This window comes from Oncorhynchus tshawytscha, unplaced genomic scaffold (assembly GCF_018296145.1).
Source record: "Oncorhynchus tshawytscha isolate Ot180627B unplaced genomic scaffold, Otsh_v2.0 Un_contig_81_pilon_pilon, whole genome shotgun sequence".
NCBI lineage: Eukaryota > Metazoa > Chordata > Actinopteri > Salmoniformes > Salmonidae > Oncorhynchus > Oncorhynchus tshawytscha.
The window spans coordinates 226,632-250,557 of record NW_024609772.1 but is presented as its reverse complement, the minus strand read 5'-3'; the positions used below and the strand labels follow the sequence as shown (position 1 = coordinate 250,557).

General features: G+C 46.8%; 1 protein-coding gene across 6 annotated transcripts in view; it reads right to left on the bottom strand.

The window, feature by feature from the left end:
* Positions 1-314: 314 nt before the first annotated feature.
* Positions 315-23,926, bottom strand: part of elp4 (elongator acetyltransferase complex subunit 4) — a 43,113-nt gene continuing 19,501 nt past the window's right edge. For 3 of the 6 annotated variants that reach the window (XM_042317852.1, XM_042317853.1, XM_042317854.1), the window contains exons 7-9: positions 19,571-19,759; positions 5,326-5,434; positions 315-898 (exon numbers count right to left, since the gene is read on the bottom strand). In XM_042317852.1, the coding sequence (XP_042173786.1) occupies positions 744-898; positions 5,326-5,434; positions 19,571-19,759 (453 nt within the window). In that variant the 3' untranslated portion in view covers positions 315-743. The remainder of the gene's footprint in view (positions 899-5,325; positions 5,435-19,570; positions 19,760-23,926) is intronic. The other 3 variants (XM_042317850.1, XM_042317851.1, XM_042317855.1) reach the window with 3 other exon arrangements.

The following is a 23,926-nucleotide window of genomic DNA, read 5'->3' as shown; positions in this document are numbered from 1 at the left end:
TGTCAAACGTTTTTTTAAATAATCAATCCTCAGGTTGTTTTTACAATATATAATTGATAATATATCAACCGGGAATGTAGCTTCTTCTTCAGAGAGAGAGAGAGAAAATGGATACTCCAAGCTGTTGCGCATACAAAAGGCTGCTTGCATCCAGCCATACAATGCCGCGATGTGATCTTTCTCGATCATTTTTCAAAATAAAAGCCTGAAACTCGAGCGGTCACGACATCGCAGACGAAAATTCCAAATAGTATCCGTAATGTTCGCAGAAACGTTTTTCATCCAAACATCAAAATACTGCCCCCTACACTCAAGAGGTTTTAACAGAGACTAGTGAAGCGAGGCTAACGCCAGAGACAATTCAAAATAACCATCAGCACTTACTGTAAGCCATGCTGTGGACAGGAAGAATGCAGAATAAATTAAATGCAGAAGGTTTTAAATAAATCATTACTTCTGTTCTCAATGGAGATCTGTAATAAGTTAACGCTTTCATTAAAATGACAATATGATTTGGCTGTTGAGATAATGTGCTTTTTCTCTGTGTGTATGAGTATGTTCCTGAATGTGTATATTTGAAAGACAGCGTGTGTGAAAGACAGCGTGTGTGAAAGACAGAGTGTGTGAAAGACAGAGTGTGTGAAAGACAGAGTGTGTGAAAGACAGAGTGTGTGAAAGACAGAGTGTGTGAAAGACAGAGTGTGTGAAAGATAACAGGATATGACACTTGTTTGTTTGCTAGATTACGTAACCACACGCTCGAGCGGGTTGTTGTGGTGGCAGAGGCCTACCTCAATGGTGAACTGCTTCCTCTTGAGTTTGAAGGCCAGGTCCTTGTTGTCGGGCAGATCACACACCAGGCAGTTCAGATAGGGCAGCTGACGTACATCTAGCAGACCTGGGAGAGAAGAGGACAGAGGGAAACCAATTTGGATAAAGGACAAAGTACAAATCATCCATGGGTGCATCTCAATAGTCAAAGTGGCTTCCTCAATTGTCTCCTTTCCTTTCTCTGCACTGATGTGGAAACAAAGTGGATCGTGAACAGGTTATACCTGGAAGGCATTCATCACCTTCCTTAAACCTATCTTAAACCTATCTTGTATTTTCAGATCAGATGAAGGCATGGACATGGGAAGAGGAAGTCACTATAGACTATTGAGATGCACCCCTCACGCACCAAAGGAGTTGTAATCGCCAGTTATGTGCCAGGTCCTCATAGACCTCCTATTAGGAGGGAGCTCAGGAGACAGGTTCCTTCGCCCTCCATGTTTCCCTCTCTCCTTCCCTCACTCTATCCTCCCTTCCAATCAGGAGCTGCAAGATTCAGCACTTGAAGCACTCAGGCAAAATGTTGTGATTATACTCAAGTAATGAGGCAGAACAAGATAAACAGGGACTTCTATTCCAGGGGACAAACTAATTGAGTTCTTATTTCAGGAAGGAAGACCGGCAGGCTGGAATGACTGTGTGTGTGTGTGTGTGTGCTGTAGGGCTTGCTGTACATAATATGTTGTAGATGGGAGGGGTGGTGGGCGAGAGGAATAAATAGGTTCACTTTTCATAGGAAGAGACCTTAAGAAATTCTCCCTCCCTCCGTAAAGTGACATTTCATAAAACTGGAAAGCAGAGGCAGGGATGGTACAAAAGAAGGAGAAGAGAGAAGAAGAGAGAGAGAGAGAGAGAGAGAGAGAGAGAGAGAGAGAGAGAGAGAGAGAGAGAAAGATGGAGAAAGAGAGGGGGATGGTACAAAATATATATAGAGAGAGAGAGAGAGAGAGAGAGAGAGGGGGGAATAGCTGGAGAAAGAGAGGGGGATGGTACAAAAGAAGGAGAAGAGAGAGAGAGAGAGAGAGGGGAATAGATGGAGAAAGAGAGGGGGATGGTGAGTTCTCTCCTCCGTGCACTTGGGTGATTTCCTATTGCCTGATTCGCTGTGACAGGCATCCCAGCATGCTTTGAGCAGCCCTGAACTGCTGCTACAAAACGCACACACACAAAACACACAATGAACACACATTTGCAAATTCTGAAACAGAGGATGTATAATTTGATATAGGTCAAATACTGCCAGTATAGTTAAATATCAGATCAACATCTTTCTAACAGAGAGATTCAACCCTCAGCTGTGTATTATATTAAACCGTATCATTATGCGGTGGGTGAACACAAAGCAAAACAATAGCGGTCAGTGGGACAGGTTAGGGACGTGGGACATGTCGGCATGTAAATAAAACATTGTGTTAGAGGAGAAACTAAAAGATGCCATTTAATCACTCATCTGTCTCAACTAGGGCTGACTAACCAGACTTAGAGGAAAGGGGGAATAAACCAAAGGAAATGAGGAATAAACCAGAGGAGAGGGGGAATAAACCAGAGGAGAGGAGAAGGGGAATAAACCAGAGGAGAGGGGGAATAAACCAGAGGAGAGGAGAAGAGAATGGGGAATAAACCAAAGGAAATGAGGAATAAACCAGAGGAGAGGGGGAATAAACCAGAGGAAAGGGGAAATAAACTAAAGGAAATGAGGAATAAACCAGAGGAGAGGAGAATGGGGAATAAACCAAAGGAAATGAGGAATAAACCAGAGGAGAGGGGAATAAACCAGAGGAGAGGGGGAATAAACCAGAAGAAAGGGGGAGAGGAGAGGGGGAATAAACCAGAGGAAATGGGTAGAGGAATAAACCAGAGGAGAGTGGGAATAAACCAGAGGAGAGGGGCAATAAACCAGAGGAGAGGGGCAATAAAAACCAGAGGAGAAGGGGAGAGGAGAGGGGGAATGAACCAGAGGAAAGAGGGAGAGGAGAGGGGGAATAAACCAGAGGAAAGGGGTAGAGGAATAAACCAGAGGAGAGGGGAATAAACCAGAGGAGAGGGGCAATAAACCAGAGGAGAAGGGCAATAAACCAGAGGAGAAGGGCAATAAACCAGAGGAGAAGGGGAGAGGAGAGGGGGAATGAACCAGAGGAGAAGGGCAATAAACCAGAGGAGAGGAGAAGGGCAATAAACCAGAGGAGAGTGGGGGGAATAAACCAGAGGAGAGGGGCAATAAACCAGAGGAGAAGGGCAATAAACCAGAGGAGAAGGGCAATAAACCAGAGGAGAAGGGGAGAGGGGGAGAGGGGGGGGAATGAACCAGAGGAGAAGGGGAGAGGAGAGGGGGAATAAACCAGAGGAAAGGGGGAGAAACCAAAGGGGGAATAAACCAGAGGAAAGCTAGGGAATAAACCAGGGATAAACCAGAGGAAAGGGGAGAGAGGAGAGGGGGGGCAATAAACCAGAGGAGAAGGGGAGAGGAGGGGGGGGGAATGAACCAGAGGAAAGAGGGAGAGGAGAGGGGGAATAAACCAGAGGAAAGGGGAGAGAGGGGCAGGGGGGAGAAGGGCAATAAACCAGAGGAAAGGGGAGAGGAGGGGGGATAAACCAGAGGAGAAGGGGAGGGGAATAGAAATAAACCAGAGGAAAGGGGGAGAGGAGAGGGGGAATGAACCAGAGGAGAAGGGGGGAATGAACCAGAGGAGAGGGGGGAATGAACCAGAGGAGAAACCAGAGGGGGGAATAAACCAGAGGAGAGGGGCAATAAACCAGAGGAGAGGGGGAATAAACCAGAGGAGAGGGGCAATAAACCAGAGGAGAGGGGCAATAAACCAGAGGAGAGGGGCAATAAACCAGAGGAGAGGGGAGGAATAAAACCAGAGGAGAAGGGGCAATAAACCAGAGGAGAAGGGCAGATAAACCAGAGGAGAAGGGGAATAAAATAAACCAGAGGGGGAAGGGGGAATAAACCAGAGGAAAGGGGGAGGAAAGGGGGAATAAACCAGAGGAAAGGGGAGAGGAAAGGGGGGGGAATAAACCAGAGGAAAGGGGGATAAACCAGAGGAAAGGGGGAGAGGAGAGGGGGGAATAAACCAGAGGAGAAGGGGAGAGGAGAGGGGGAATGAACCAGAGGAAAGAGGGAGAGGAGAGGGGGAATAAACCAGAGGAAAGGGGGAGAGGAGAGGGGGAATAAACCAGAGGAAAGGGGGAATAAACCAGAGGAAGGGGGAATAAACCAGAGGAAAGGGGGAGGAGAGGGGGAATAAACCAGAGGAGGGGGAGAGGGGGGGGAATAAACCAGAGGAAAGGGGAGAGGAGAGGGGGAATGGGGGAAAACCCAGAGGAGAGGGGGAGAGGAGAGGGGGAATAAACCAGAGGAAAGGGGAGAGGAGAGGGGGAATAAACCAGAGGAAAGGGGGGAGAGGAGAGGAAAGGGGATAAACCAGAGGAAAGGGGGATAAACCAGAGGAAATGGGGAGAGGGGGAATGAACCAGGGGAGGAATAAACCAGGGAAGGGGGGAAGGAGAGGGGAATAAACCAGGGGAAAGGGGGAGAGGAGAAGGGGAATAACCAGAGGAAAGGAGGAGAGGAGAAGGGGAATAAACCAGAGGAAATGAGGAGAGGAATAAACCAGAGGAAAAGAGCAAGAGAGAAAGAGAGAGGCATGACTAAAAATACCTCCATCTCTTAAACTGACCTTTATGTGTGGGAGAGAGAGAGTGAGGGAGTGATGGAGAGAGGGAACGTGTGTATGAGGGAGGGGGAGAGAGAGAGAGTGTGAGGGAGTGATGGAGAGAGGGAACGTGTGTATGAGGGAGGGGGGAGAGAGAAAGAGAGTGTGAGGGAGTGATGGAGAGAGGGAATGTGTGTATGAGAGAGGGAGATGCTTATATATATATATATATTTATATCTCCTTCCTCTTCCCCCTCTCAGACTGTCATCCTCCATGTCAGAGCAGACTAAACCATCTATGGAGAGAGGAGTGGACAGAGAAAAAGATGGAGAGAGTGATGGTGAAGAATATGGATTCCCCAGCATTGGTCCACTCCGCTCTACACCAGGCCTCAGGGGTATATGGGACTGGGGTTGTATGTGTGTGGAGGGAGGGCGGGAGAGAGGAGCTCTGCTGGGGGGTGAGAGGGCGAGGGGGAGAGTGCGGCGTGGCAGCTGAATCCCCCCCGGCCTGTCTAGTGAGGAGCACGTCTGATTGAGCAGCAGCCCACTAACAGGCCCTGACAGCCTGGGCTGCCCTATGAGGGGCCTGCCTGCCTAGCCGACCAGCCTCCACAATCTCTCTCTCTCTCGCACACACACACACACACACACGCACGCACGCACGCACACACACACACACACACACACACACACACACACACACACACACACACACACACACACACACACACACACACACACACACACACACACACACACACACACACACACACACACACACACACACACACACACACCTGCACTGGCCCTGTGTGTGTGTGGGGGGGGTTACCGTGGTAATCTTTGTACAGGGGGTTGGTCTCTCTCTCTGAGCCTCTGAAGGACTCTAGAGCGATGGCCGTGTCACACAACCTGGTTATATTGCCCATCAGAGCTCTGTTCTGTAGGAGAGAGAGAGATGGAGAGAAGAAAGAGAGATGGAGAGTGAGGGTGAGGGAAAGACACAAAAAGGGAGAGAGGAGAGAGAAAGATGAGTGATCACAGGTAATTGGAAACCTCCTGACGTCAGCGCTGAAATTAAATTAGGTCATCATTACACAACGTCAGGACTTCACTACCTGCCGATCGGGTGAGAGGCGATGTGGAGGGCGGGGCAGTTGCTGAGGTTACATGGAGAAAGGTGTGGGGGCAGTTGCTGAGGTTACATGGAGAAAGGTGTGGGGGGCAGTTGTTGAGGTTACATGGAGAAAGGTGTGGGGGGCAGTTGTTGAGGTTACATGGAGAAAGGTGTGGGGGGCAGTTGTTGAGGTTACATGGAGAAAGGTGTGGGGGGCAGTTGTTGAGGTTACATGGAGAAAGGTGTGGGGGAGAAAGGTGTGGGGGCAGTTGTTGAGGTTACATGGAGAAAGGTGGGGGGCAGTTGTTGAGGTTACATGGAGAAAGGTGTGGGGGGCAGTTGTTGAGGTTACATGGAGAAAGGTGTGGGGGGCAGTTGCTGAGGTTACATGGAGAAAGGTGTGGGGGGCAGTTGCTGAGGTTACATGGAGAAAGGTGTGGGGGCAGTTGCTGAGGTTACATGGAGAAAGGTGTGGGGGGCAGTTGCTGAGGTTACATGGAGAAAGGTGTGGGGGCAGTTGCTGAGGTTACATGGAGAAAGGTGTGGGGGCAGTTGCTGAGGTTACATGGAGAAAGGTGTGGGGGGCAGTTGTTGAGGTTACATGGAGAAAGGTGTGGGGGGCAGTTGCTGAGGTTACATGGAGAAAGGTGTGGGGGCAGTTGTTGAGGTTACATGGAGAAAGGTGGTGTTGGGGGGAATGGTGTGGGGGGCAGTTGTTGAGGTCAGATGTAGAATGGTGGGGGGCAGTTGTTGAGGTCAGATGTAGAATGGTGTGGGGGGTAGTTGTTGAGGTTATATGGAGTGGGGGGGTAAAGGTAAACATTAGGAGCAGCAAGGAGGAGATGCTGCATAATATCTTTGTACCACATAACACACAAGTAGAGAGATGTGCATATGTACACTCACACAGACAAACACACACGCAACATGCACACAAGAACACAAACACACAGTTGAAGGAGTGAAGGGGAGAGGATCGCTCGAGGAGGGCTCCCCCTGCTGGTCAGATCTCCCTCTGTTGTGACAGCAGAGAACAAGGAAGAAGGAGAGAGAGGAATGCAGGGAGAGAGAGGGAGGGAGAGGGGAACGCAGGGAGGGACAGGAAAATGGAGAGAGGGACGCAGGGAGAGAGGAAGACCGGGACGCAGGGAGAGGGGGACGCTGGGAGAGGGAGAGAGGAAGAGGGAGAGAGGAAGAGGGAGAGAGGAAGAGGGAGAGAGGAAGAGAGGGACGCAGTGAGTGAGGAAGAGCGGGACGCAGGGAGAGGGGAAGAGAGGGAGAGGAAGAGAGGGACGCAGGGATGGTGGGAGTCTTCTATTATTCATCTCCTCAGCCTCTTAAATCATTAAGGTCCACCTCTCTGTGTTGGCTGCCTGCCACCTGCCTGATGCAGTTTTCATGCCTTCCTGTCTTATCTTCCTTTCTTGTTCTCCATCCTTTACACTTGTGTTCTACTGTTAAAGTATGCATGTTCCCCCAGTCAGGCCTCAGAGCACTTAGAGGCTGAGGTCAGTCACACACAGAAATTAAACCCGGGGTGAGCGAAATTACTTAGCACACATTTTAATTGTACTGTTTAGAGGGGTGGGCCACCAATAGTGTGTGTGTGGTCGGTGATTTTAGGATGGCCAACTAAACATCCTGTCTATAATTTTCAGCTATACTTCTCAGCTATACTTTTCGTGGCTGTTTATTTACCACCACAGGCACTAAGACCGCACTCAGCGGCCTCCCGGGTGGCGCAGTGGTTAAGGGCGCTGTACTGCAGCGCCAGCTGTGCCATCAGAGTCCCTGGGTTCGCGCTCAGGCTCTGTCGTAACCGGCCGCGACCGGGAGGTCCGTGGGGCGACGCACAATTGGCCTAGCGTCGTCCGGGTTAGGGAGGGCTTGGTCGGTAGGGATGTCCTTGTCTCATCGCGCACCAGCGACTCCTGTGGCGGGCCGGGCGCAGTGCGCGCTAACCAAGGTTGCCAGGTGCACGGTGTAGCCTCCGACACATTGGTGCGGCTGGCTTCCGGGTTGGATGCGCGCTGTGTTAAGAAGCAGTACGGCTGGCTGGGTTGTGTATCGGAGGACGCATGACTTTCAACCTTCGTCTCTCCCGAGCCCGTACGGGAGTTGTAGAGATGAGACAAGATAGTAGCTACTACAACAATTGGATACCACGAAATTGGGGAGAAAAAGGGGTAAAAAAAAAAAAAAAGGCTGCACTCAGTCAGCTGTTTAAGGAAATAAGCAAACAGGAAACCACTCACCCAGAGGCAGCGCTCCTAGTGGCCGGAGACTTTAATGCAGGGAAACTTAAATCAGTTCTACAAAACTCTATCAACATGTTAAATGTGCAACCAGAGGGAAATAAATTCTAGATCACCTGTACTCCACACACAGAGACGCGTACAAAGCTCTCCCTCGCCCTCCATTTGGTAAATCCGACCACAACTCTATCCTCCTAATTCCTGCTTAAAGCAGGAAGCCCCAGTGACTCGGGTCTATAAAAAAATGGTCAGATGAAGCAGATGCTAAACTACAGGACTGTTTTGCTATCACAGGCTGGAACATGTTCTGGGATTCTTCCGATGACATTGAGGAATACACCACATCAGTCACTGGCTTTATCAATAAGTGCATTGAGGACGTCGTCCCCACATTGACTGTACGTACATACCCCAACCAGAAGCCATGGATTACAGGCAACATTCGCACTGAGCTAAAGGGTACAGCTGACGCTTTCAAGGTGCGGGACTCTAACCCGGAAGCTTACAAGAAATCCCGCTATGCCCTGAGACGAACCATCAAACAGGCAAAGCGTCAATACAGGGCTAAGATTGAATCATACTACACCGGCTCAGACGCTCGTCGGATGTGGCAAACTATTACAGACTACAAAAGGGAAGCACAGCCGTGAGCTGCCCAGTGACACGAGCCTACCAGATGAGCTAAATCACTTCTATGCTCGCTTCGAGGCAAGCAACACTGAGGCATGCAGGAGAGCATCAGCTGTTCCGTAGCGTCCATAGCCATGGAGTGCTTTGAAAGGCTGGTAATGGCTCACATAACACCATTATCCCAGAAACCCTAGACCCACTCCAATTTGCAAACAGCCCAAACAGATCCACAGATGATGCAATCTCTATTGTACTCCACACTGCCCTTTCCTACCTGGACAAAAGGAACACCTATGTGAGAATGCTGTTCATTGACAACAGCTCAGTGTTCAACACCATAGTACCCTCAAAGCTCATCACCAAGCTAAGGATCCTGGGACTAAACACCTCCCTCTGCAACTGGATCCTGGACTTCCTGACAGGCCGCCCCCAGGTGGTGCGGGTAGGTAGCAACACATCTGCCACGCTGATCCTCAACACTGGAGCTCCCCAGGGGCGCGTGCTCAGTCCCCTCCTGTACTCCCTGTTCACCCACGACTGCATGGCCAGGCACGACTCCAACACCATCATTAAGTTTGCTGACTACACAACAGTGGTAGGCCTGATCACCGACAATGACGAGACAGTCTATAGGGAGGAGGTCAGAGACCTGGCCGGGTGGTGCCAGAATAACAACCTATCCATCAACGTAACCAAGACTAAAGGAGATGATTGTGGACTACAGGAAAATGGGCACCGAGCACGTCCCCATTCTCATCGATGGGGCTGTAATGGAGCAGGTCGAGAGCTTCAAATTCCTTGGTTTCCACATCAACAACAAACTAGATTGGTCCAAACACACCAAGATTGTCGTGAAGAGGGCACGACAAAGCCTATTCCCCCTCAGGAAACTAAAAAGATTTGGCATGGGTCCTGAGATCCTCAAAAGGTTCTACAGCTACAACATCGAGCATCCTGACCGGTTGCATCACTCCCTGGTGCGGCAATTGCTCGGCTTCTGACCGCAAGGCTCTTCAGAGGGTAGTGCGTACGGCAAAGCTGCCTGCCATCCAGGACCTCTACACCAGGCGGTGTCAGAGGAAGGCCCTAAGAATTGTCAAAGACCCCAGCCACCCGTCATAGACTGTTCTCTCTACTACCGCATGGCAAGCTGTATCGCAGTGACAAGTCTAGGACAAAAAGGCTTCTCAACAGTTTTTACCCCCAAGCCATAAGTCTCCTGAACAGGTAACCAAATGGTTACTCGGACTATCTGCATTGTGTCCCACCACCCGCCAACCCCTCTTTTTACACTTCTGCTACTCTCTGTTCATCATACATGCACACTTTAACGATACCTACATGTACATACTACCTCAATAAGCCTGACTAACAGGTGTCTGTATATAGCCTTGCTACTCTTTTTTCAAATGTCTTTTTACTGTTGTTTTATTTCTTTACTTACCTACACACACACACACACACACACCTTTTTCCCGCACCATTGGTTAGAGCCTGTAAGTAAGCATTTCACTGTAAGGTTTACACCTGTTGTATTCGGCGCACGTGACAAATAAACTTTAATATGATTTGTCTGTCCCCTCACGGTCTGATCCACCGCGAATAATTTTGCACGCCCAATTTTTCGGTTTTTGATTTGTTAAAAAAGTTTGAAATATCCAATAAATGTCGTTCCACTTCATGATTGTGTCTCACTTGTTGATTCTTCACAAAAAAATACAGTTTTATATCTTTATGTTTGAAGCCTGAAATGTGGCAAAAGGTCGCAAAGTTCAAGGGGGCCGAATACTTTCGCAAGGCACTGTAATTAACTCAAGAACCACATGTGTGTGGAAGCATCTGCTTTCAATATACTATGTATGCCTCATTTACTCAAGTGTTTCCCTGATTTTGGCAGTTACCTGTAGGTCATCAGACAACATATCACAATCAATAAACCAAATGCCGATGTCTTGCCGTTTCAATGCAGTTATCCTTTCTCCTATATGCAGTCGTGGACAAAGGTTTTGAGAATGACACAAATATTAATTTCCACAAAGTTTGCTGCTTCGGTGTCTTCAGATATTTTTGTCAGATGTTGCTATGGAATACTCAAGTATAATTACAAGCATTTCATAAGTTTCAAAGGCTTTTATTGACAATTACATGAAGTTGATGCAAAGAGTCAATATTTGCAGTGTTGACTCTCCTTTTTCAAGACCTCTGCAATCCGCCCTGGCAGGCTGTCAATTTACTTCTGGTGATGGCAGCCCATTCTTGCATAATCAATGCTTGGAGTTGGTCAGAATTTTTTGGGTTTTTGTTTGTCCACCCGCCTCTTGAGGACTGACCACAAATTCTCAATGGGATTAAGGTCTGGGGAGATTCCTGGCCATGGACCCAAAATATTTTTGGGTCCATGGCCACCTTATAAGAATGTGAAATGTCAGAAAAATAGTAGAGAGAATGATTTATTTCAGCTTTTATTTCTTTCATCACATTCCCAGTGGGTCAGAAGTTAACATACGCTCAATTAGCATTGGTAGGATTGCCTTTAAATTGTTAAACTTGGGTCAAACATTTCGGGTAGCCTTCCACAAGCTTCCCACAATAAGTTGGGTGAATTTTGGCCCATTCCTCCTGACAGAGCTGGTGTAACTGAGTCAGGTTTGTAGGCCTCCTTGCTCGCACACGCTTTTTTCAGTTCTGCCCACAAATGTTCTATAGAATTGAGATCAGGGCTTTGTGATGGCCACTCCAATACCTTGACTTTGTTGTCCTTAAGCCATTTTGCCACAACTTTGGAAGTATACTTGGGGTCATTGTCCATTTGGAAGACCCATTTGCGACCAAGCTTTTAACTTCCTGACTGATATCTTGAGATGTTGCTTCAATATATCCACATTCTTTTCCTACCACATGATGCCATCTATTTTGTGAAGTGCACCAGTCCCTCCTGCAGCAAAGCACCCCCACAACATGATGCTGCCACCCCGGTGCTTCACGGTTGGGATGGTGTTATTCAGCTTGCAAGCCTCCCCCTTTTACCTCCAAACATAACAATGGTCATTATGGCCAAACAGTTCTATTTTTGTTTCATCAGACCAGAGGACTTTTCTCCAAAAAGTACGATCTTTGTCCCCATGTGCAGTTGCAAACCGTAGTCTGCCATTTTTATGGCGGTTTTGGAGCAGTGACTTCTTCCTTGCTGAGTGGCCTTTCAGGTTATGTCAATATAGGACTAGTTTTACTGTGGATATAGATACTTTTGTACCGGTTTCCTCCAGCATCTTCACAAGGTCCTTTGCTGTTGATCTGGGATTGATTTGCACTTTTCGCACCAAAGTACATTCATCTCTAGGGGATAGAACGAGTCTCCTTCCTGAGCAGTATGACGGCTGCGTGGACCCATGGTGTTTATACTTGCGTACTATTGTTTGTTCAGATAAATGTGGTACCTTCAGGCGTTTGGAAATTGCTCCCAAGGATGAACCCGACTTGTGGAGGTCTACAATTTCTTTTCTGAGGTCTTGGCTGATATTTTTTGATTTTCCCATGATGTCAAGCGAAAAGGCACTGAGTTTCAAACAATGTCAATAAGAAGCTTCTAAAGCCATGACATCATTTTCTGGAATTTTCCAAGCTGTTTAAGGCACAGTCAACTTAGTGTATGTAAACTTCTGACCCACTGGAATTGTGATACAGTGAATTATAAGTGAAATAATCTGTCTGTAAACAATTGTTGGAAAAAGTACTTGTGTCATGCACAAAGTAGATGTCCTAACCAACTTGCCAAAACTATAGTTTGTTAACAAGAAATTTGTGGTTGAAAAACGAGTTTTAATGACTCCAACCTAAGTGTATGTACATTTCCAACTTCAACTGTATGTGATTTGACATAATTTTATCTGTGGCCAATGACCTTGAATCTTCTTGGATGGGCACTTCTAATGTAACTAAGGCAGCACCCAAGGGGCTTGAATTTCGAGCTCTACCCTTAGATTTGGCGGTGACGTAGTGTCCCCATGAGTGACAGAACACTGAGCCAATCACGGCGCAAATAGAGAACATTACCAACCCCTATGTTCTGTATTTTCCACTGGCTGCACCTCCACCACAGAAAGCACTGAGCTAGGCTGAAACACCTGCATTTTGGAGCTGCCTTACTCAAGAAAGCAAAAAAGAGACCAAGTTTGTATGTGGCTTTATTAACTCAATATTTTTTAATTTTTAAAAAATGTACATCATTTCCAAACTGATGTGTGACACGTATTAATGTCAACATTACATGCAAAACATGCATCCCTCAAAAAATAATATATATTATTATTTTTAGCTAAAAAGGTAGGGATCAAAACTAGTGGGGCTCTGAATGACGGGTGTGTGTGTGATGAGCAAGGGGACCGAGGTCCTGATTAAAGTTTCAGGTGGACTGTGGCACTGGGCGGTGTGAGGAGGCTTTCTGCGCATCACTCTTCCTCCCTGGGTGTGGGTGTTTAATAATGGATAGCCCAGCTAGCCCCACTGCTGCCAGTCTAGACTGTCTGTGGCTGAGAGAGACCAGACTAACCAACTAGCTAAATAAAGCTTCCTCTATCACAGTCACGTGTTGCTATACCTCCAACATCACGTGTTGCTATACCTCCAACATCACGTGTTGCTATACCTCCAACATCACGTGTTGCTATACCTCCAACATCACGTGTTGCTATACCTCCAACATCACGTGTTGCTATACCTCCAACATCACGTGTTGCTATACCTCCAACATCACGTGTTGCTATACCTCCAACATCACGTGTTGCTATACCTCCAACATCACGTGTTGCTATACCTCCAACATCACGTGTTGCTATACCTCCAACATCACGTGTTGCTATACCTCCAACATCACGTGTTGCTATACCTCCAACATCACGTGTTGCTATACCTCCAACATCACGTGTTGCTATACCTCCAACATCACGTGGTTGTTACAGGGTGGAGGGGGGTAGAAAATCAGATATGAAGGGTTTAGTATTCAGGCCAGAGAGGGACAGTCAGTGGTCACTCCCATCAGAGAAGGCATCGTTGTCCATACTACCTCTCAGGACAGGGTTAGGGGGTACAGGGTAGGGCCCGGGAACATACCAGTATCACGATTCTAGTTAGTATTGTGGCAAGGAAACAAAACACATAGCGGATTTAACTTCTTTAGGAAAACAGCCAAATTGCCAAAACCTCATTATGATGTCATCTAGAGTCCCACGTATTTATGTTCCAAGCTATAGCATACAATAAAGGTTCAACTACACTGCTCAAAAAAATAAAGGGAACACTAAAATAACACATCCTAGATCTGAATGAATGAAATATTCTTATTAAATACTTTTTTCTTTACATAGTTGAATGTGCTGATAACAAAATCACACAAAAATTATCAATGGAAATCAAATTTATCAACCCATGGATGTCTGGATTTGGAGTCACACTCAAAATTAAAGTGGAAAACCACACTACAGGCTGATCTAACTTTGATGTAATGTCCTTAAAACAAGTCAAAATGAGGCTCAGTAGTGTGTGTGTGGCCTCCACGTGCCTGTCTGACCTCCCTACAACGCCTGGGCATGCTCCTGATGAGGTGGCGGATGGTGTCCTGAGGGATCTCCTCCCAGACCTGGACTAAAGTATCCGCCAACTCCTGGACAGTCTGTGGTGCAACGTGGCGTTGGTAGATGGAGCGAGACATGATGTCCCAGATGTGCTCAGTTGGATTCAAGTCTGGGGAACGGGCGGGCCAGTCCATAGCATCAATGCCTTCCTCTTGCAGGAACTGCTGACACACTCCAGCCACATGAGGTCTAGCATTGTCTTGCATTAGGAGTAACCCAGGGCCAACCGCACCAGCATATGGTCTCACAAGGGGTCTGAGGATCTCATCTCGGTACCTAATGGCAGTCAGGCTACCTCTGGCGAGCACATGGAGGGCTGTGCGGCCCTCCATGTGAAATGCCACCCTACACCATGACTGACCCACCGCCAAACCGGTCATTCTGGAGGATGTTGCAGGCAGCAGAACGTTCTCCACGGCATCTCCAGACTCTGTCACGTGCTCAGTGTGAACCTGCTTTCATCTGTGAAGAGCACAGTGCGCCAGTGGCGAATTTGCCAATCTTGGTGTTCTCTGGCAAATGCCAAACGTCCTGCACGGTGTTGGGCTGTAAGCACAACACCCACCTGTGGATGTCGGGCCCTCATACCACCCTCATGGAGTCTGTTTCTGACCGTTTGAGTAGACACATGCAATTTTGTGGCCTGCTGGAGGTCATTTTGCAGGGCTCTGGCAGTGCCCCTCTTTGCACAAAGCCAGAGGTAGCGGTCCTGCTGCTGGGTTGTTGCCCTCCTACGGCCTCCTCCACGTCTCCTGATGTACTGGCCTGTCTCCTGGTAGCGCCTCCATGCTCTGGACACTACGCTGACAGACACAGCAAACCTTCTTGCCACAGCTCGCATTGATGTGCCATCCTGGATGAGCTGCACTACCTGAGCCACTTGTGTGGGTTGTAGACTCTGTCTCATGCTACCACTAGAGTGAAAGCACCGCCAGCATTCAAAAGTGACAAAAACATCAGCCAGGAAGCATAGGAACTGAGAAGTGGTCTGTGGTCCTCACCTGCAGAACCACTCCTTTATTGTGGGTGTCTTTCTAATTGCCTATAATTTCCACCTGTTGTCTATTCCATTTGCACAACAGCATGTGAAATGTAATGTCAATCAGTGTTGATTCCTAAGTGGACAGTTTGATTTCACAGAAGTGTGATTGACTTGGAGTTACATTGTGTTGTTTAAGTGTTCCCTTTATTTTTTTGAGCAGTGTATATTGATCAAAAATGTAAATTATTAGTGGGTCTTATGGTTGCGGAAGGCTTATATTTAGCCTAGATATAATTTTATACGCCCTGAATTCATTAGATTATTGCTGACTGTTTGAAATGCAGTGTATTTGACCTGAAATTGTGCAACAATGCTTATTTAGAGAAAACGTTAAAAATATATACTGTATATCATGAAATCGCCCATAAATTAGATTTAAAAGAAAATCAAGATATGATTTTTAGGCCATATCGCCCAGCCCTACATCAGATCGGTCTGGATGTCTGTTCTAGTGAGTGTGTTTCTGTGGCTGAGTTTCTGGGAGGGAGCCACCGTCTGCCATATGCCCCTACCTACTCCACACTGAGGGTCCAGAGTAAGGACGAACACACACACACACACACACACAAAGTAGTCAAACTTAGGCAGGAAATGCCAACAACGAACAGTGAGCAATTGTATAAAAAATAAAATAATGAAAGATGAGCATTGTAAATTTGAAATGTGGGAGAAAATGAAAAAATGATTGTTATCGATCAATAATGACAAACATCCTGACACTGAGAATGGTAGCTGACTCCATAGCCACTCCTATCTGCCATATTTTTAATCTGAGCCTAGAAGAATGTCTTTGTCCTCAGGCCTGGAGGGAAGCCAAAGTCATTCCACTACCCAAGAGTGGTAAAGTGGCCTTTACTGGTTCTAACAGCAGACCTATCAGCTTGCTGCCAGCTCTTAACAAACTGTTGCAATAAATGTTTGACCAAATACAATGCCTTTTCTCTGTAAACAAATTAACAACAGACTTTCAGCATGCTTATAGAAAAGGGCACTCAAAATGTACTGCACTGACACAAATGACTGACGATTGGTTAAAATAAATTGATAATAAGAAGATTGTGGGAGCTGTACTGTTAGATTTCAGTGCAGCCTTTGATATTATTGACCATTACCTGTAGTTGAAAAAGCTCTAAAAAAAGTTATAATCGAACTCAAAGGGTTTTCTTTAATGGAAGCTTCTCTAATGTCAAACATGTAAAGTGTGGTGTACCGCAGGGCAACTCTCTAGGCCCTTTATTCTTAACTATTTTTACAAAAGACGTGCCACTGGCATTAAACAAAGCATGTGTGTCCATGTATGCTGATGATTCAACCATATACGCGTCAGCAACCACAGCTAATGAAGTCATTGAAACACTTAAAGAGTTGCAGTCAGTTTTGGAATGGGTAGTCAGTAATAAACTGGTCTTGAACAGCTCTAAAACTAAATTCAATGGGTGTAAAGATGGGGAGAGGTATGTCCGCAATAAAGAGACACTCTGCTTTTTTGACACCACACTCCACAAAGCAACTCCTGCATGCTCTAGTTTGATCTTATCTTCGTTATTGTCCAGTCATATGGTCAAGTGCTGCAAAGAAGGACCTAGTTAAGCTGCAGCTGGTCCAGAACAGAGTGTCACGTCTTTCTCTTCATTGTAATCAGAGGGCTAATATTAATACTGTGCTTGACAGTCTGTCTTGGCTAAGAGTTGAGGAAAGACTGAATGCATCACTTCTTGTTTTATAAGAAACAATGTGTTGTACGTTCCAAATGATTTGAATAGTCAATTTACACACAGCACTGACACACATTTACACCACTAGACATGCAAGCAGGGGTCTTTTCACAGTCCCCAAGTCCAGAACAAATTCAAAGAAACGTACAGTATTATACAGAGCCATGAGTGCATGGATCTCCTATCTCATATAGCGCAAGTGAACCGCAAACCTGGTTTAAAAAAACAAATAAAGCAACACCTCACGGGGCGAGGCCTCTCCCCCATGTGACCTACTTGTTGTGTGTATGTATTGACAAGTGTAACTGATAGATGAACACACACACTACATGTTAATGTTTTAAATATATGTCAATTGTAAATTCTTGTCTTTGAGTTATGTGACGGACCCCATATAAGAATAGCTGTAGCCATCGTCATCGGCTAATGGGGATCCTAATAAATCTAATCTAATCAAATCAAATAGAACACACAGAATATGTATAGATGCATATGTAATTACTGCAACAACAACAACCAACAAAGAGGTTCAAATCAAATGTGTATGTCACATGCTTCGTAAACAACAGGTGTAGACTAACAGTGAAACAGTCCTCTGAATGCACTGAACAGTCCATTAGAGCCTAAGCCACATGCCATCCCTGCTTGTCCAATGGATGAATGGCTGAGGACTCCCAGAATAAGAGTCCAACATCGAGCCTTGTCCCATTGAGAGACTGGGTGGCTAAGCCAACATAGATCCTTGTCCCATTGAGAGACTGGGTGGCTAAGCCAACATAGAGCCTTGTCCCATTGAGAGACTAGGTGGCTAAGCCAACATAGAGCCTTGTCCCATTGAGAGACTGGGTGGCTAAGGCAACATAGTGCCTTGTCCCATTGAGAGACTGGGTGGCTAAGTCAACATAGTGCCTTGTCCCATTGAGAGACTGGGTGGCTAAGTCAACATAGTGCCTTGTCCCATTGAGAGACTGGGTGGCTAAGCCAACATAGAGCCTTGTCCCATTGAGAGACTGGGTGGCTAAGCCAACATAGGGCCTTGTCCCATTGAGAGACTGGGTGGCTAAGTCAACATAGTGCCTTGTCCCATTGAGAGACTGGGTGGCTAAGTCAACATAGTGCCTTGTCCCATTGAGAGACTGGGTGGCTAAGCCAACATAGAGCCTTGTCCCATTGAGAGACTGGGTGGCTAAGCCAACATAGAGCCTTGTCCCATTGAGAGACTGGGTGGCTAAGCCAACATAGAGCCTTGTCCCATTGAGAGACTGGGTGGCTAAGCCAACATAGAGCCTTGTCCCATTGAGAGACTGGGTGGCTAAGCCAACATAGTGCCTTGTCCCATTGAGAGACTGGGTGACTAAGCCAACATAGAGCCTTGTCCCATTGAGAGACTGGGTGGCTAACCAACATAGTATCTTGTCCCATTGAGAGACTGGGTGGCATTGCCCACAATGTCAAGAGGCCCAGTCAAAACAAAAGGGGGCAATGTAGCAGCCCACTGAGGACAGGGCAGAGCAGCCTTCAGTAGGCCCAACACACACACAAACGGATGGACGTGTGCATACACACACACACACACACACACACACACACACACACACACACACACACACAGCAAAGTGGACCCCTCTTTCAATTCTGAAACAGTGAGACCCACTGGCTTCATATGACCACATACTGTAGTCTAACCCTGGTGACACTGTGCTCCAGGGTGTTGACCATACACATACTGTAGTCTAACCCTGGTGACACTGTGCTCCAGGGTGTTGACCATACACATACTGTAGTCTAACCCTGGTGACACTGTGCTCCAGGGTGTTGACCATACACATACTGTAGTCTAACCCTGGTGACACTGTGCTCCAGGGTGTTGACCATACACATACTGTAGTCTAACCCTGGTGACACTGTGCTCCAGGGTGTTGACCATACACATACTGTAGTCTAACCCTGGTGACACTGTGCTCCAGGGTGTTGACCATACACATACTGTAGTCTAACCCTTGTGACACTGCGCTCCAGGGTGTTGACCATACACATACTGTAGTCTAACCCTGGTGACACTGTGCTCCAGGGTGTTGACCATACACATACTGTAGTCTAACCCTGGTGACACTGTGCTCCAGGGTGTTGACCATACACATACTGTAGTCTAACCCTGGTGACACTGTGCTCCAGGGTGTTGACCATACACATACTGTTGTCTAACCCTGGTGACACTGTGCTCCAGGGTGTTGACCATACACATACTGTAGTCTAACCCTGGTGACACTGTGCTCCAGGGTGTTGACCATACACATACTGTAGTCTAACCCTGGTGACACTGTGCTCCAGGGTGTTGACCATACACATACTGTAGTCTAACCCTGGTGACACTGTGCTCCAGGGTGTTGACCATACACATACTGTAGTCTAACCCTGGTGACACTGTGCTCCAGGGTGTTGACCATACACATACTGTTGTCTAACCCTGGTGACACTGTGCTCCAGGGTGTTGACCATACACATACTGTAGTCTAACCCTGGTGACACTGCGCTCCAGGATGTTGATTACTGTTAACAACACTACTGATAATCCATAGAACAATGTTACATGTGAAAGGTGATGAACATGAATTGAAAATGCTGGGGTGCATTTGACACACCTATGTGCCCTTTGTGACACTCTTAGTGCAAGGCACATACTCTTACCTGGATGAGGTGTGAGGGCACGGTAACCACGGCGACAGAGAGCGATGACCTCAGCATGGCCCGGAGGCCATAAAGGAAGGTGGTGAGGGCGTGGCCGTGGCTTGGGTTTTCACGGCAACACAGGTCGTCACCCCACAGGGCGGAGCCGAGGGAGTGCAACCCGATCCGTAGGATGTTCCGTGACTTGGTCTGTGAGAGAGAGAGAGAGAGAGAAACACAGAGAGAGAGAGAGAGAGAGAGATACTGAGACTCTTGATATGTACAGTGCATGTAAGGAATTGTTATGGAGTTCCATGCCTCATATGTTGTTGAAATGACACATTATCATTGCATTTTTAACTAAAATATTGGGCATGTGTCTATGACCGTAGAAAATACTTATTATATTTCTGTTGGTAATTAAAACCCCTCACGTTGTGGTAGTAAACACAACAGTGGAGAGTTTACAGACACTAGCAGCCCAACAGGATAGGAGAGTCTGCTCACCAGCACAGACCATCGGAACACAGCCGCCAAACGTGATTGGACACAACTGCCCAATCACAGAGGCCATCTGACAGGGGCACAATGGACCTGTCAGACAGGATTCCAATATGGCTGCCACCCAGATACGCCGGCACATTCTTGGCACCAGAACGAGCCTTGCCGGCCAAGGGGGGCCGTGGGGAGGGGTGGTGGACGGAGGGGTAGAGTGTTACCCTCAAAGTCTTGCCCACCCTCACAAAACACCCTAAGACTATAGAATAACGTTTCTCCCTGCTTTGGTGTTTCCCTTTTTCTCAGTCTCTCGCTTTTCCTTATGTCCCAGCATGCTTTTCTCTACTCTCTCCCCTCTTACCCTGCTTCTTTCTATGCCCTCTCCAATCTCTCTTTCTCTCCTCTCCTCCATTGATCTAGGGCCTTTTTCAGCATTGGTGCTATCTAAGATAAATAAACCTCATTGTTACTATGAGTTTCCACTGTTGGCCTTGCACAATCCCAAGGGAGGGGTATCACTCTTCTGTCCTCTTCCCGCTCCCTCTCTTTCTCCTACACTTCCTGACCAACTTATTCAATCCCTCAGTCATTCCTGTTGTCTTTCTCCTTTTCTATTCTCTCACACGTTTATCCCTGACTCACTTCCTGTCTGCTTGTATGTGTGTCAGAGACATCCCACCACAGTTTATCAGACCCCTGGGCTCCAGTGGGAAGGGAACTGTAGTAACATGCCTGTTGCTGTGGCAACATCATGAAGAGAGGCCAATGTTTCCTCCTATAGAGAGAAGGTGTTTAGTACTCCTATAGGGAGAAGGTGTTTAGTACTCCTATAGAGAGAAGGTGTTTAGTACTCCTATAGAGAGAAGGTGTTTAGTACTCCTATAGAGAGAAGGTGTTTAGTACTCCTATAGAGAGAAGGTGTTTAGTACTCCTATAGAGAGAAGGTGTTTAGTACTCCTATAGAGAGAAGGTGTTTAGTACTCCTATAGAGAGAAGGTGTTTAGTACTCCTATAGAGAGAAGGTGTTTAGTACTCCTATAGAGAGAAGGTGTTTAGTACTCCTATAGGGAGAAGGTGTTTAGTACTCCTATAGGGAGAAGGTGTTTAGTACTCCTATAGAGAGAAGGTGTTTAGTACTCCTATAGAGAGAAGGTGTTTAGTACTCCTATAGAGAGAAGGTGTTTAGTACTCCTATAGAGAGAAGGTGTTTAGTACTCCTATAGAAGGTGTTTAGTACTCCTATAGGGAGAAGGTGTTTAGTACTCCTAGAGAAGGTGTTTAGTATTTGATGATTTGATTTGATTTAGTACTCCTATAGGGAGAAGGTGTTTAGTACTCCTAGAGAAGGTGTTTAGTACTCCTAGAGAAGGTGTTTAGTACTCCTAGAGAAGGTGTTTAGTACTCCTAGAGAAGGTGTTTAGTACTCCTAGAGAAGGTGTTTAGTACTCCTAGAGAAGGTGTTTAGTACTCCTATAGGGAGAAGGTGTTTAGTACTCCTATTTTTTTTAAAATATTTTTATTTATTTATTTTATTTCACCTTTATTTAACCAGGTAGGCTAGTTGAGAACAAGTTCTCATTTGCAACTGCGACCTGGCCAAGATAAAGCATAGCAGTGTGAACAGACAACACAGAGTTACACATGGAGTAAACAATTAACAAGTCAATAACACAGTAGGAAAAAAAAAGGGAGTCTATATACATTGTGTGCAAAAGGAATGAGGAGGTAGGCAAATAATTACAATTTTGCAGATTAACACTGGAGTGATAAATGATCAGATGGTCATGTACAGGTAGAGATATTGGTGTGCAAAAGAGCAGAAAAGTAAATAAATAAAAACAGTATGGGGATGAGGTAGGTAAAAATGGGTGGGCTATTTACCGATAGACTATGTACAGCTGCAGCGATCGGTTAGCTGCTCAGATAGCAGATGTTTGAAGTTGGTGAGGGAGATAAAAGTCTCCAACTTCAGCGATTTTTGCAATTCGTTCCAGTCACAGGCAGCAGAGAACTGGAACGAAAGGCGGCCAAATGAGATGTTGGCTTTAGGGATGATCAGTGAGATACACCTGCTGGATCGCGTGCTACGGATGGGTGTTGCCATCGTGACCAGTGAACTGAGATAAGGCGGAGCTTTACCTAGCATGGACTTGTAGATGACCTGGAGCCAGTGGGTCTGGCGACGAATATATAGCGAGGGCCAGCCGACTAGAGCATACAAGTTGCAGTGGTGGATGGTATAAGGTGCTTTAGTGACAAAACGGATGGCACTGTGATAAACTGCATCCAGTTTGCTGAGTAGAGTGTTGGAAGCAATTTTGTAGATGACATCGCCGAAGTCGAGGATCGGTAGGATAGTCAGTTTTACAAGGGTAAGTTTGGCAGCGTGAGTGAAGGAGGCTTTGTTGCGGAATAGAAAGCCGACTCTTGATTTGATTTTCGATTGGAGATGTTTGATATGAGTCTGGAAGGAGAGTTTACAGTCTAGCCAGACACCTAGGTACTTATAGATGTCCACATATTCAAGGTCAGAACCATCCAGGGTGGTGATGCTGGTCAGGCGTGCAGGTGCAGGCAGCGAACGGTTGAGAAGCATGCATTTGGTTTTACTAGCGTTTAAGAGCAGTTGGAGGCCACGGAAGGAGTGTTGTATGGCATTGAAGCTCGTTTGGAGGTTAGATAGCACAGTGTCCAAGGACGGGCTGGAAGTATATAGAATGGTGTCGTCTGCGTAGAGGTGGATCAGGGAATCGCCCGCAGCAAGAGCAACATCATTGATATATACAGAGAAAAGAGTCGGCCCGAGGATTGAACCCTGTGGCACCCCCATAGAGACTGCCAGAGGACCGGACAGCATGCCCTCCGATTTGACACACTGAACTCTGTCTGCAAAGTAATTGGTGAACCAGGCAAGGCAGTCATCCGAAAAACCGAGGCTACTGAGTCTGCCGATAAGAATATGGTGATTGACAGAGTCGAAAGCCTTGGCAAGGTCGATGAAGACGGCTGCACAGTACTGTCTTTTATCGAGAGAAGCTGTTTAGTACTCCTATAGAGAGAAAGTGTTTAGTACTCCTATAGGAAGAAGGTGTTTAGTACTCCTATAGGGAGAAGGTGTTTAGTACTCCTATAGGGAGAAGGTGTTTAGTACTCCTATAGAGTCGGGGAACAGTGCCAAAACACAGCCCAAACCCACCAACCAGAGCCCCACCATACAGCCAAGCCAAGCCGTACTGCCCCAGAACAACGACACCTGACAGTCAAGCCAGAAAACACCAAATTATAGCAAAGAAGGAGTAACATATAGGGCCCAAAGAGACTGCATTATGAAGTGATAATATTATGCCTGGTTTCTGTAGCCAACATCCAAGACAAACAGTATGAGCAGGGGTGGAAACACACACACACACACACAGTCTTCCCTATACTGGAAATTCTTGTGATGGTGCCCATGTCCATCTGTGGCCTGTCTGCATTCCTCTGCTCTGCCAAAAGCTCTTTGATGATGTCAGAGCTTAATTAATGAATGATTGACAGCACTGGGTCAGGGGGGGTAATCCTGTGTGTGAGTGACAGGGGGAGAGGGGGGAGGAGGCTCCAGGTGAGGAGCAGAGGGGTCACAGAATCTAGGTGATCCGCCCCCCCCCCTCCACAGGTCCACACACCTCAGTGGAAAAACTAAAATAGAAACACCGAGAGAGACAGATGGCATTTCTGACATTCTGAAGAGGATTGATAATCATTAAAACAAAGATATGTTTCAAAGATGGCACACACACACACACACACACACACACAGCTGTCTGCTCTGCTGCCAGCATCACCTTAACACTGATGAAGTCATTCTAGTCAGGTGAGAGGAATTAACATGGTAACTTG